Source organism: Erythrolamprus reginae, chromosome 4 (assembly GCF_031021105.1).
Source record: "Erythrolamprus reginae isolate rEryReg1 chromosome 4, rEryReg1.hap1, whole genome shotgun sequence".
Classification (NCBI taxonomy): Eukaryota; Metazoa; Chordata; class Lepidosauria; order Squamata; family Dipsadidae; genus Erythrolamprus; species Erythrolamprus reginae.
The window spans coordinates 87,153,578-87,168,419 of record NC_091953.1 but is presented as its reverse complement, the minus strand read 5'-3'; the positions used below and the strand labels follow the sequence as shown (position 1 = coordinate 87,168,419).

General features: G+C 41.9%; 1 protein-coding gene across 2 annotated transcripts in view; it reads right to left on the bottom strand.

Annotated features, from left to right (window-relative positions):
* The window catches only part of ANOS1 (anosmin 1), a 121,235-nt gene that overhangs the window by 43,258 nt on the left and 63,135 nt on the right, over positions 1 to 14,842 (bottom strand). For both annotated transcript variants that reach the window (XR_011559039.1, XM_070750850.1), the window contains exons 3-6: positions 11,861 to 11,923; positions 8,988 to 9,210; positions 6,308 to 6,492; positions 3,864 to 3,993 (exon numbers count right to left, since the gene is read on the bottom strand). Coding sequence is in view for 1 of the 2 variants with exons in the window: in XM_070750850.1 (XP_070606951.1) it covers positions 3,864 to 3,993; positions 6,308 to 6,492; positions 8,988 to 9,210; positions 11,861 to 11,923 (601 nt within the window). In the remaining variant the exon portion in view is untranslated. The remainder of the gene's footprint in view (positions 1 to 3,863; positions 3,994 to 6,307; positions 6,493 to 8,987; positions 9,211 to 11,860; positions 11,924 to 14,842) is intronic.

Here is a 14,842-nt window from a genome sequence, read left to right as displayed (position 1 = left end):
GCAATTTTATCTTTAAAATTCTTTTGATCTTATAAAAATAAAGCTCCTAAAGTTTTTTTATTATAACAATATTTAGAATTTTGCTAAGCAACATCAGTATTGAAAAATTCACCTTAATTTCAACAAGCACCTGCAATGTATATTAAATTCCTACAAATATATTTATTTAGGAAATAGTCTGAGTATCATATTGAGTGCATTAATATTGCAATTCCTTAAAGGTGGAGATACAAGCTGATACAGGAACACAGGTTCCTAACAGTAAGTCCGATTCAATGAAATAAAATGTATTTACAAATAAAAATATATAGGATTAAATAATAGTATACTTAATTGCAGTCAGACAATCTTCTCTGAATTAACTGGGTAATTTTACACAGGAGAGAAATACATGTAAATTTTATTAACTTGGAAAAAAAGACAAATGTGGTTGGCAGATGTTATCAGTATTAATCTGGACTGGGGTATTTATCATGGCCTATTCACCTTGGGAGACCATTCTTCACCTTGGGAGACCATTCATAAAAGGGAAAAGACGCAAAAGACGCAAAAAAAAAAGATTTACAGATGTGATTAGAAAAAGACAAGTAAGGGAGGCTGTACACAAGTATCATCAAACAGCCCCAAATCAGTACACAGGCTGTACTGAAGTATACAGTGGTACCTCTACTAAGAACGCCTCTACTTACAAACTTTTCTAGACAAGAACCTTATCTAGAAAATCTTGGTGTTCAAGATTTTTTTTGCTTCTTCTTAAGAACCATCTTCTACTTATAAACCTGAGCCTCTGAAACTGTAACCAGAAAAGGCAGGGAGAAGCCTCTGTGGGGCCTCTCTAGGAATCTCCTGGGAGGAAACAGGGCCTCCACCCTCCCTGTGGTTTCCCCAATCAAATGCATTATTTGCTTTTACATTGATTCCTGTGGGAAAAATTGCTTCTTACAAACTTTTCTACTTAAGAACCTGGTCACGGAATGAATGAATTTCATATGTAGAGGTACCATTGTACATCTAATAATCCATATGTTAATCAGACACAGATTACATCAATGCCTTGGACTAATAAGTATTTGTCTGGTTTTAAATATGAACCTCAGATTAATCACTCTAGGGACAAGGTTGTTGATCTTGCAGGACAAAAGTTCCAGGATGTGCTACAGCAGTAGTAAAGTCCACCTCCATACCCGGAACCCTTACACAGGCTTCTTACCCATCAGCATCCAATGGCATAGCCCTAAATGGAATAGGACCAGACTATCTCCAAGACCGCCTTCTGCCGCACGAATCCCAGTGACCAGTGAGGTCCCACAGAGTTGGTCTCCTTAGGATATCATCGACCAAACAATGTCGGCCAGTGGGATCTAGGGGAAGAGCTTTCTCTGTGTGGGGGGGGGGGGGGGGGAAGCCCTCTGGAGTCAGCTCCCCCCAGAGATTTGCACTACCCCCACCCTCCTTGCCTTTCGAAAGAGTTTAAAAACTCATCTTTGTCGCCAGGCCTGGGGTTACCAGATCTTCCCCCTGACCAACAAATGTTCTTAGTATGATTTTATTGAATGGAAATGAAAGTTTTTAAAGTTAGAATTTTTAAAGGTTATTTTTATTTATTTGTTTATTTATTTGTTTATTTATTTGTTTATTTATTTATTTATTTATTCATTTATTCATTCATTCATTCATTCATTCATTCATTCATTTATTAGATTTGTATGCCGCCCTCTCCAGAGAGTCAGAGCGGTTCACAATAGCAAAGCACAGTACAAATCCAATTATTAAAAAGAACAGTTAAAAACCCTTAATATAAAAACAGTCATTCACCCCAAACAATCCATACATAAAGCGAAATGGCCGGGGGGAATCAATTTCCCCATGCCGGGGGCAGAGGTGGGTTTTTAAGAGTTTGCGAAAGGCAAGGAGGGTGGGGTAAATCCTAATTTCCGGGGGGGAGTTGATTCCAGAGGGTCGGGGCCGCCACAGAGATGGCTCTTCCCCTGGGTCCCGCCAAACAACCCGGAAAAGGCCAACTCTGTGGGATCAAATTGGTTGGTGGGATTCGTGTGGCAGAAGGTGATCCCGCATGTATTCTGGTCCGATGCCATGAAGGGCTTTATAGGTCATAAACAACACTTTGAATTGTGACCGGAAACTGATCAGCAACCAATGCAGACTGCGGAGTGTTGATGTGACATGGGCATATCTGGGAAAGCCCACGACTGCTCTCGCAGCTGCATTCTGCACAATCTGAAGTTTCTGAACACTTTTCAAAGGTAGCCCCATGTAGAAAGCGTTACAGTAGTCGAACCTTGAGGTGATAAGGGCGTGAGTGACTGTGAGCAGTCACTCTCGGTGCAGGTAGGGCCGCAACTGTTGCACCAGGTGAACCTGGGCAAACGCCCCCCTCGCCACAGCTGAAAGATGGTTCTCTAATGTTAGCTGTGGATTGAAGAGGACGCCCAAGTTGCGGATCCTCTCTGAGGAGGTCAATAATTCCCCCCCCCCAGGGTGATGGACAGACAGATGGAATTGTCCTTGGGAGGCAAAACCCACAGCCTCTCTGTCTTATCAGGGTTGAGTTTGAGGCTGTTGACACCCATCCAGACCCTAACAGCCTGCAGGCACCAGCACATCATTTCCACTGCTTCGTTTTATGTATATTAATTGGATTAACTGTACTATTGTGTCTTTGTATATGCTGTGAGCCGCCCCGAATCCTCAGAGGGTGGAATCCAAATCCAAATCCAAATCCAAATCCAAATCCAAATCCAAATCCAAATAAATAAATAAATAAATAATTGCGAAGTACTTTCTTTCTGCTATCCGTACAATGTACAATGGATACTTCCAAATGACGTCTTTTGGAGCCAGAGAGGTGAATGAGGGAAATTTTATGCCAACATTCAAAGTGCAGGGGCATGTCTACCAGAGGATAGGGAATATCATGGCATGGCCTCAGCAGCAAGCTTCACTTCTCCAGATATACTTCGTTGGTGATGATGAAAATGAGAGGGAGATCGGTTGTGGAATCTACCCAGATGTTAATCCACAATTGGTCAGCCAACTGCAGAAGTTGCTGAGTGAACACAAGTATATTCTGTATTTTTTATTTGGATATAATGAAAAAAATGAAACTTTGACTTTGGTTTTGCCAATTAGATAGATTTGTTGTTATAGAAATGGCTAGTTACATACTAATGTGTAAAAGTAGAAAGTTGAGGCTGGAATGTGTACTGTGTACTGTGCTAAAGAGAGTTGGAAGTCAACTCTTTTCTCTTTCTTGTACCTCAAATTTCCCTGCCCCTCTTCTGTTTCTCCTTCCCTTAATTTCCTATTTTTATTTTTACACATTGATAAAACAATAAAAGCCAAATCTCAGGAAAAAAAGAAAGGAAATCTGCTAGAATATTTTTTTAGAACTGTTGAAATATAATGCTCAGTCTGAACATATACCTTCAAAAAGGAAAATCATATTGCCACAATCTGCATAATTGAAAGGAAATGTGTAAATAAAATATCGGTAACAGGTAAAATAAGACAGCAACACTAATCTTCAATCTTAAACAATTCCATTGTTAATAGGCAGGCATTGTGCAACCTAGCAAAATTTTATTTTCATGTTTCATTGTATCACATTGAAGTAAATAGCCTTAATTGTTACTGCTAATGTGTTTTATACTGTAAAAGGAGAGCAATGTCTTTCAGAGAACTTACATCACAAAGCATTAATGGAATCTTAAAATCTATGTGGTTGCTTCAAAAAACAAAATGATTTATCCTTAAGAGTTATTTGTGTTATTTGTTTAAACCTTCTGCTGATCACATATGATTCATCCAAAGTTAATTGTGCAATGAAGAACATTAACACAAACCTTTTGAAGAGCGAAAGTGTTTGCTGGGAGCTGTAAAACCTCTTGTTCCATGCACATTTATGGCTGCCACTCTAAACTGGTACCACCTACTAGGTCTGATCTCAGTCAGTTGTAATCTCTCATCTGTGATCTGCAAAATAAAATCCAGTTAATATACACATTCACTATTTTTGTGACCTCCATTAGTGGACCTTTTACGCTTTGCTTATTGAAAGAGGAATTCCTTTTCCTATTTTTCATGAAATAAAAATTGGGTCTACGTAAGATTGGCTTATGCAAATATCAACATGCATCAACTCTTTCAAAGTTTTTTTTTCCTGCTGTAAATGCTGCTGGAATCCATCCCACAGCATTATGCAGAAGCAGACATTTGTCATATTATATAGTATATACCCTGTTTCCCTGATAGTAAGACACCTCCGATTGTAAGATGTATCGGGGGTTTCAGGGGGGTCGGCTAATATAAGCCGTACCCCGAAAGTAAGACATATGTCTTACTTTCGGGGAAACACGGGGGTATTGCCGGGGGGGAGCCCGATGATGTCGCTTCCAAGCTCCCCGCGCGCCCCTCGCCTTTGCCTCGCCGCGGCGCCACCGCCTCTTCCCCGGCTTGGCAAAGCGAAGGACGGCGCTGGTCCGAAGCGAGCCGAGTGGGCGGCGGCTTGCAGCGAAGGCGCTCGTCCCAGCAACCAAGTCCTGCCGAGGCTCGGCTGCAAGCAGCCAGCGAGGCTGACCAGCTCCGAGGCGAGCGGCCGGAGCTGCGCCCTCCTTCGCCCGCCTCCTTTCCGGCAGGCAGGTGGGGCTGCCCAACTGCGCAGAGCGGCTCCTCCCCTCCAGACACACGCTTCCCCGACACGCGTCTGTGGCTCCACGCGTGCACGCCGCTTGGAGCCCTGAGGTTGAACTTGGAAAAGGGCTCACGAGGCTCCTGTCCCGCGGCTGCCCTTCTGGACTCTGGGGAGATGCCTTCGGGAACGCGACCCTTTCAATTTTTTTCCAATGTAAGACATACCCCGAAAGTAAGACGTAGTGGGGCTTTTGGGGGTAAAAAGAAAGTAAGACACTGTCTTACTTTCGGGGAAACACGGTAGTGTGTATGTGTTTTATACCCTATGTATGTATAACATGCATACTGGCTGCTTCACACAAAAACAGACACACATCTTGCACATCTTACTGTTAAAATTCAGCATGCAAATAAGCCCTAATCTCCCCTTTAAGACATTCCTCTAAACTGAAGGCCACAGAAAATGAGATTTGCATTATCTGTTCTTGCTGTAAAAACTTTATTATTAAACCCTGTTCCAAATCAGAGTTAAAACAAAACATGGGCATGCAGCAAATGCCCCTGTTCAGTTCCCTGAATAAAACAAATACTGTACATCTATAACATATGCAACAATGGCCCAAATGGGGAAGACAAGTAGTATGCTTTTCAAGTCCAAAACACAGAATTACCTGAACTTTTTCTACCAGAACAAAAGATGGCCCACCCTAACTCTAACCCACTTTATGTGTTGCCCCACGTACTTGGTAAGTTGCAGACTGAAAGCTGCAATGACTTATTTTCAAATTAAGCCTGATAGCAATAGCAATAACACTTAAAATGGAACGGAAAGGAAAGGAACGGAACAGAACAGAATAGAATTCTTTATTGGCCAACTGTGATTGGACACACAAGGAATTTGTCTTTGGTGCATATAATGTATATGAAAGAAAAGATACATTTGTCATTACATACTTCCTCGTAACACTTTATGTTAGGTGGTGGTGGTTTACAATGTCAGCATTATTTGCATATTGCTCCCCACAATCAGGGTCCTAATCTTACCAATCTCAGAAGGGTGGAAGACTGAGTCATCCTTGAGCCCTGCCAGGATTGAACTCCAGGTTGTGGTAGAATTCATCTGCAATAGTGCATCCTAACCACTGTACCACCAGGACTCTCATGATCTCCCTCTCTCCTCTACTCCTTCTGAAGTAGACCGTCAAATATCAAGGAAATTAGGAGATTCAGGCAGTTCAAATGAGTATGAAAATGTACTGCAAGCTTAAGATCGCTACAAGAATCTGAGCAAGGGAAATCAAGAAGGAATTCAAGGTTGACTCGACTTCGTTCCCTTGTGGGTGGCATAGATGTTTAGTTCCCTTGTTGGTGGCAGGGACTTACAACACATTTGACCCCTTCCTTGGTCTCAGCCTGGTTATCTCCTATACACACTGGAAGAAATAAATAAGAACTTTTCTTTGATCTTATAAAGTATTTCAGATCTGCAGCACAAACTTCAAAGAGAGAACTGTATTTTAGTAAGGAAGGTCCTGGGTGTGTTTAATATTTAACATTTAACATTTAATTAATACCAGCCAAAAATGTTTAATTTCTAGTTAACAAAAGTGATATTAAGGAAAGTCTTAGTTAATACAATGTTATTAAAAGTACTGACCTGTGCTACAGTTTGCCAACTTGTTGCATCATCTTCACTGGGATGAATCCCATAATTCCATCTCCTTTGTACCACGTAGAGCACAGGTTCAATGGAGATATTGAATTTTGAAGACCATTTAATTTCCAGCTGTCCAGACTGAAGTTCATTAAATTTTAATTCCTTTCTGGGTTTTAAAGGAACACCTAAAATACATAATATCCATAAAAAGAAATTGTGTTCACAACTATTTGGAAAAGCAAGTATATACCTTAAATACATGTGTAAATAGAATACCTACCCTCACATTTTATCCTAATATCAAATACACTTTTGCTTATGTTGTTTTATTGTTTTAAAATATGTCATGTGCTACCTTTAATACTGAAAATGCTTATCAGCTGTATTGTCAATGGTTTATGGAGATAAGCCACTAAGTCTATGATTTGGTAGTTGTAATATTTACAGAAGTGGCTCCTATTTTATGTTTTCGGGTACTGACACCTTTTTCAACTGATTCAATACCCAGAAAGAGTTTACATGAGAAAACATGACTAGCTTGGTAGGATGAAATTAGCTAGGATGAAATTAGAAGATCTGTCATATAAAGAATTAAAAATTACAATATCCTATAATTTTATAAGAAATGTAATGTGTGTGATGCTTTGTTATATGCAGACATTAATTCTTCATATATGACTTAACTGATTCATTATGATAAATATGGGGTCTTAGTGAAAATAGTAAAACTTTTTCAAGTTTATTTCTACTGCTTCCACATGTTTACTAGATTTTTCAAAAAAAGCTGGTAAGACTTTAAATGTGGCATATGTGAACATTTAAACAGAAGTAATACTTCTTTCTAGGGCATGACATTTTCTCTAAACTTAAATCTAAGAAAACTGTTTCTTTAAGAAACTACTGGTGTGTTACAATTGCTGGAGTTATTTTTTGTTTTATGTTTTGGACTTGTTACAATTGTTTGTGCCACTTAAATCATCGCCAGAATAAATCAGAAGTTTATTTTTTGCCAGCCTCAACACTTTTCTTGTTAAATCAATTAGGTTTGTCAATAAATCTAGGATTTTCTCTAACAAAGAACGTAGAACTGTCAAGAATAAAAAAATATTGGAAGCAAATAAATTTATTTTTATATTAGTCTTCTTAAGAGGAACTATGCAGTTTCTCAATAAAAATATGTTATTATTGTGTGTAATAATCCTATAGCCTCCGTTCTAAGAAACTTTCCATCTGCTTTGTATTATGGTCACTAGGATTCACTTGATTGGAACTAACTTCAGCACCACCAACTAACCACTGGTGGCTGTACTGTAATTGTGTGCAGATGGGTATGCAGTAGATTAGGATTTTTCAACCTTGCTAACTTTAGGAAGAGTGGACTTCAAACCCCAGAATTTCCCAGAAGAATATGATCTTTAATGACAAATGTATATTTTTTTCATCTTATTCTAGAGAAATATCTGAAAGAATTACTTGGTATGCCAAGCTTAGTCTCCACATTGAATTTAATCCCTCAGAAACATGGATATAAATTCATTAGTTCCAAGATGTAATAAATGGTGCTCATGATAATTTTTCAAAATCCTGCTTCATGGTCTAGGACACAAACTGTCTCCAAAGAAGCTGCTCCAAATGAACCAATAGAATGTCAGAATCAGGAGATGCCAAGCTAGGAATCATTATGGTTTCATTCGATGTCATACCACTCTATATCCATGGAAGCAGAAATCACAAAAGAATCCATGGCAGCAGTATTATATGACCTGAGATAGGCAAGATACACTAAGATCAAAATATCCAGAATCATGGACTTCAACCTCTGCCTTACTACCTACTTTCAATGTAATAAACAGGTACACAAAAAACCGCTTATCAAGGGGTTTTTGCCTCTCGGAACGCAAAACAGAGACTGTAAAGCAGAGTATAGAAATTATAGGACATTTATGCAATAAAGAGCATGGGTCCATTATGTTAACAACACCTTTGTCATAATAAAGGGACAAGAAGAGAAGGTACTCTATATGAAATGATAACATCTTTAAAATAATAACATTCACAAGAGAATGAAAAAATAACACACTATGTGTCCTGGATATCTATAACCAGCACAACAAATTATAGCAAAAAAAGCCAAAAACAAGATGGCAGCCACATGCACAGTGCCGGAAACTCGGATTCTGCACATTCTCAGAAGAAGAAACTTTTTTAAAAAAATTAAAAAGATGGTGGTGCCAACAGATTGTGAATTATAATCCTAAATTTTAGAAAAAGAAAATATAGGAGTAACATTTTGATATACACATAAAGAAGTCATACTTGTTCAATAATCAAATAGCAACTACAGAAACCTATTGAAAAAATATTTTTAAAAACATTTTTTAAAATAAAATAAAATGTTTCGACATCCCAGGATGAATTCTCCCAACACACTTTAATACATTATAACAATCCTAATTTTTAACACCTCACTTGAATTTTTAACCAATATCAGAGCTGAAATTTGTTTTCAATTAAAATCAAACCTTGGCTTGACTTGGCATCCATATTATGATTACGTATATTCATCACAACCCAAGGAAAGTGTGGGAATGTTGACATACTTGAATGAAGTGAAGTGTGGGTAAGATTATACAGACACACACTTTTACTCACTTTAGTCACTTCTAAAAATAAACTCTACCTTTATAAAGATTTTTGGGCACTTGACATGTATGTCCACATCCATTGGAACAGCATTTTTTTACCCCAGAGCATTCATTGTCAGCCTCACAACTTTCAACACAGGCAGCTGCAAAGCCACTGGCCTTCTCAGGTGCTGGGCAATCTCCTTGCTTCACTGACAGGATGTATTTCAGGAACTCACAGCTAGTTAGACATTCATAGTTCTTCCTGGGAAAAAGGGGCTAAAGGAAAAATTAAAAAATAGTTAAAAAAAGTCTTTACTGCAAAAAAAAAAAAGTCACAGTGAAATATGTTGGTTTGCTTTCCAGGAAATTCTTGACTGTCTTTATTCACCACTTCCTCCTTCAGAGGATAAGAAAATGTATAACTTTAAAGCATCAATGCATTAAGTCACTGATGTGATGTAAACAATTACAGATAATATGATTGAAGGAGTAGAAAGAGTTGAAATACTAGGTTAAACTGACTGTGCGATACTGAATTCCTTCATTTGGAGACAAATGCACTTAAATGTATCATTTGAACTTAAAAATATGAATTTTTGTTCCCAAAAAGAAAAGAGTCAATGGAATCATTGCTTAATAAAAACAGTAAAATGGTTACAAGATAACATAGAAATAGCAAGAGTACTTAATCCTTTTTTTGCCTAATGTCATCAAATATAGGGTATGTGTTACATCAAACTATTTGTAGAAAAGATGAAGAGCAGAATTAATGCTTGAAATTGATACAAACTTGGTCAGGGAATCTATTTGATTGTTCAACAGTGCAGCCTATATATTTGCATTTTTTGGTACTAAAGAAACTATCATGGTGTTTTCATCTATTCTTCCAACAAAAGACCAATATCCAATGAGGGAGCAAAAGATTTTAGAAATAAACCACTGGCTTAAAAACTGGTATTGTCAAGAGAACTTTGGCTTCCTAGACCATGGTCTGCATTACCTACATGAAGGAACATTGGCAAGGGATGGAGTGAACCTCACAAGAACTGGAAATAAAATATTCGGAAAATGAGTGGGTCAATTTATCAGAAGGGCTTTAAACTAGGGGCCAATCTTCAAGACATTTAGAATCTAATTAAAGGCAAAAACCACTAGAAAATCAATCATATAAGGAGGTAGTAAAGAGAAGGAAGAAGAAGGAGAAAAAGAAAAAGACAATGAAGTAGAGACTGATGGAAAAACAGGGTGGATTTGAAGTACTAGAGCATTGATGGCGAACCTATGGCACAGGTGCCACAGGTGGCATGCGGAGCCATATCTGCTGGCACATGAGCTATTGCTCTAGCTCAGCTCCAACATGCATGTGTGTACCGACTAACTGATTTTTAGCTCGCACAGAGGCTCTGGGAGAGTGTTTTTGGCTTCCAGAGAGCCTCCAGGGGGATGGGGAGGGTGTTTTTACCCTCCCCCAGCTCAAGGGAAGCCTTTGGAGACTGGGAAGGGCTAAACATGAGCCTACTGGGCCGACCAGAAGTTAGGAAACAGGCCATTTCTGGCCTCCAGACGATGGGGAAAACTGTTCTCGCCCTCCCCCAGGGCAATGAATTATGGGTGTGGGCACTTGCACATGCACGACAGCACGCACCCACGCTCTTTTGGCACATGAGGAATAAAAGGTTTGCCATCATTGTACTAGTGCATGAAGGTAAATATGATATAGTTGCCATTACTGAAACATGGTGGGATGAAACTCATGACAGGAATGTACTGATGTCAGAATACAATTATTCAAAAAATAGACCTAACAAAAGAGGAGGTAGAATTGCATTTTATATAAAAGATCAGTAGATCTATACAGAAATCCACAAAACCAGGGATGATAATCTCCTAGAATCCATATGGGTCAATATAAAAAGAAAACCCAATGACATTGCTATAGATATATACTATAGGCCACTCAACCATGTAGAAGAACTTTAGATGAACTTTTCTTTTGCTAAATAACTAACAAATATTACATATGCCCAGTCCAGGATAATACCACTGAAAAAGAAAAACAAGAAACCAAGGAGAAACCAGCATTCTTGTACAAAGTTGTCTCTGATAAACTGAAAGACAAAAAGAAAAAAAAGGACAAGTACAAAAAATGGAAGGGAGAATGCCTGAATCTGCAAAGTCAGGAAAGCAAAGGCTCAGAATGAACAAAAACTTGGCGCAAAGCTCAAGATAATAAAAACAGTTTCATTCAATATACAAATAATAAGAAAAAAATCAAGGAAACAGTAGGTCCACTTAACAGAGACGTTGGAAAGGAAGTTCAGGTAGCAGAGAGAAAACTGAACTGCTTAACTCATTCTTTGCATCACCAAAGCTAATAATTCTCACAAAAATACATGACAGCCCAATCTACCAAAAATATAACTCTAAAAGAGAGTAGAAATAAAAATTAAAATAAACAATAAAATGGTTAGAGAACACCTACCCGATCTTGATAAATATAAATCACTGGGAACTGACGGTTTATAAACCAGGATAAGCCCAGCATGGACTTTTACAGGCTACATAGGTAACAAATCTCAGAGCAAGTTTGAGAAATGGTTAAACTGATGAGTCTAGCTGTTAAAATTTATTTATCATTTAGTTTTAGTCACAGGAAGTTAACATGAATTCATTTATTATTTTAGGTTAGGATTAAATTGTGAATCATGACTTGCTAGGCGTCAACAGCAAATCTGAGGAATTTATATATATACAGTACAGTATTTGGATTGTTTGCCTAAAGTGTCAATTGGCTTTTTTGATCAAAAGTTCTAACAAGGCTACTTATATTTTGTGCAGACTAAATGGACTTCAGTCAACTTCTCCTTATAGTATGAATAAAATATACACAACTGATTTCTAAGAAGTTTTTTCACAACTAACATACCTCACAAAAATTTTGACAATGGTTTTTCTTCAGATCCCAGGACTCTTTGCAAGGTTCCAAACACTGAAAAGAATAATTTGAAGAGACAGAGATTAAATGATATCTATTTCTTTAATCAGGATAGGAATTTAAAACATTATTTTTGAAAAAACAATAACTTTATTAGTGCAGCAAAATGAACATATAATGTATTCTGAAAGAACAACAGCATACTTAATTGACTTCAGCATGGAAAACTGCAATTACATTACCATTTTCATATTTCTTATTTATAACAGTACAGTGATACATCATCTTACGAACTTAATTGGTTCCAGGAGGAGGTTCGTAAGGTGAAAAGTTCATAACACGAAACAATGTTTCCCATAGGAATCAATGGAAAAGCAATTAATGCGTGCAAGCCCAAAATTCACCCCTTTTGCCTCATTGCTGCCGGCATTCGGATCCTTGTTGGGGGGGGCAGGTGGAGGGGGGGAGACAGCACAGGCTGCCTGGAGGGAGCCTCGTGGGTGCATTGACACGTGAGGGAAGCTGCCTTGCGGCTTGTCAACCAGCGGCGCTCCTACCCTCCTTGAAAGTTTTCTGCGATGAAGCGCTGGGGGAGGTGTCAATTCTCCAGGTCCGGATGCCCCTCCTGCCCCCCCAAGCTTCGTACATAGCCAAGCTTCCCAGCCAGCAAAAGCTGCTGTGGTGGCGAGGGGGGTGTCAGGAGTTGCTCCCCACGGTGTCCTTGTCCTCCCAATCGGTGGGGAGAAGCTCCTGACGCCGCGCCCCCCTCACCTCCACAGCAGCCAGCTGGGAGGTGAAGAGCTGGGGTGGGGAGGGTGTCCTGATACCCCCCCCCAGCACTTTGCCACCCGCCGGGCAAGAGCACTCTTCTGCCGGCCACGGGTGAGGGGCGGGGAAGTCTCCTGTAGCGGCTGCTGCGGTGGGGACCTTTGGGGTTTTGGCTGGGGGGGGAGGCAGGAGGTCCGGCCACCCCACCCCAGCGCTTCACCTCCCCCCCAGCCAAAAACCCAAAGGTCCACACCGCAGCAGCCGCTACAGGAGACTTAGCCTGCCGATCCTCCCCACCCCTCACCCGTGGCCTCCCGAGAACTTTTGCTCGATGGGAAGTGAAGCGCTGGGGTGGGGGTGTCCTGACAACTCCCACCCCAGCGCTTTGCCTCTCGCCGGGAAAAGCGCTCTTCTGCCGGCCATGGGCGAGGGGCGGGGAAGCCTCCGGCGGCGGAGACATTTGGGTTTTTGGGTGGGGGGGAGGCAGGAGGTCCGGCGCTTCACCTGCCCTCCCAGCCAAAAAGGCAAAGCCGGGCAGCTCCCCAGCCACCGAAGGAGGCTTAACCCCGCCCCTCTGTCCCACCCATCGCCCGTGGCCAGCAGAAGAGCGGGGGGAGACAGAAAGCAGTTCTGCCAGATACGGGCAATGGGTGGGACAGAGGGGCGGGGTTAAGCCTCCTTCAGCGGCTGTGGAGCTGCCCGGCTTTGCCTTTTTGGCTGGGAGGAGTGGTGACGCGCCGGACCTCCTGCCTTCCCCCCCCAGCCAAAACCCCAAATGTCTCCGCTGTAGCAGCTGCTGCAAGAGGCTTCCCCGCCCCACCGGGCAAGAGCACTCTTCTGCCGGCCACGGGCGAGGGGTGGGGAAGCCTCTTGCAGCAGCTGCTACAGCGGAGACATTTGGGGTTTTGGCTGGGGGGGGGGAGGCAGGAGGTCCAGCGCTTCACCACCCCTCCCAGCCAAAAAGGCAAAGTCGGGCAGCTCCCCAGCCACCAAAGGAGGCTTAACTCCACCCCTCTGTCCCACCCATTGCTTGTATCCGGCAGAACTGCCTTTTGCCTCCCCCCGTTCTTCTGCCGGCCACGGGCGATGGGTGGGACAGAGGGGCGGGGTTAAGCCTCCTTCGGCAGCTGGGGAACTGCCCGGCTTTGCCTTTTTGGCTGGGAGGGCAGGTGAAGCGCCAGACCTCCTGCCTCCCCCCCCCAGCCAAAAACCCAAATGTCTCCACCGCAGGAGGCTTACCCGCCCCTCGCCCATGGCCGGCAGAAGAGCGCTCTTGCCCGGCGGGAGGTAAAGCGCTGGGGGCATATCAGGACACCCCCCCCACCCCAGCTCTTCACCTCCCGCCGGGCAAGAGCACTCGGGAGGCAGTTCTGCTGGCCACGGGCGAGGAGGATCGGGAGGCTTAAGTCTCCTGCAGCGGGTGCTTTGGTGGGGACCCTTGAGCTTTTGTCTCTGGAGGGGAGGCAGGAGGGTTGGACTGACACCCCCCACCCCAGCGCTTCACCTCCCGCCAGGCAAGAGCACTCGGGAGGCAGTTTTGCTGGCCACACGCGAGGGGCAGGGAGGATTGGGAGTGGCGGCTGCGTCAGCGAGACTTTTGGTTTTTGGCTGGGGGGGAGGCAGGACACCCCCTCTCTAGTGCTTCACCTCCCGCCATGCAGATGAATGAGGAAGGGGGTCATCTGGACCAGGTGCTTTGGCTGGAGTTGCGAGGCGGGGAATCCCGGTGGGCGGAGAAACAAATGGAAAATTCAATGGGGCAGTCACAAGGCAGGGGAATCCCTCTGTCAGTAAGAGCGCATGCGCAGTAAGAGAGCCCACAAACCCGGGCTCAGGCTCGTAAGACGGAAAGTGTTTTTAAGTCAAGGCAAAAAAATCTTAATCCCCGGGTTCGTATCTCGAAAAGTTCGTATGACAAGGGGTTCGTATCATGAGGTACCACTGTATTTATTTATTTTCCTCATGCTCCATAAATATGGTCATCAACATCTCATGTTATGATATCAAAAAGTTTGGAAAAGCCTGTTTCTGCAATGCCAGTAGATGACCTGATTTAAAAGATTTGTTTATCAGACCTGCTTAAAGTGGCTATGGATCAAGTATTTATCATTCATGAATCATAATACAGTGATCCCTCGAGTTTCGCGATCTCGATCATCGCTAAACGCTATATCGCGATTTTTCCACCCGGAAGTAAAAACACCA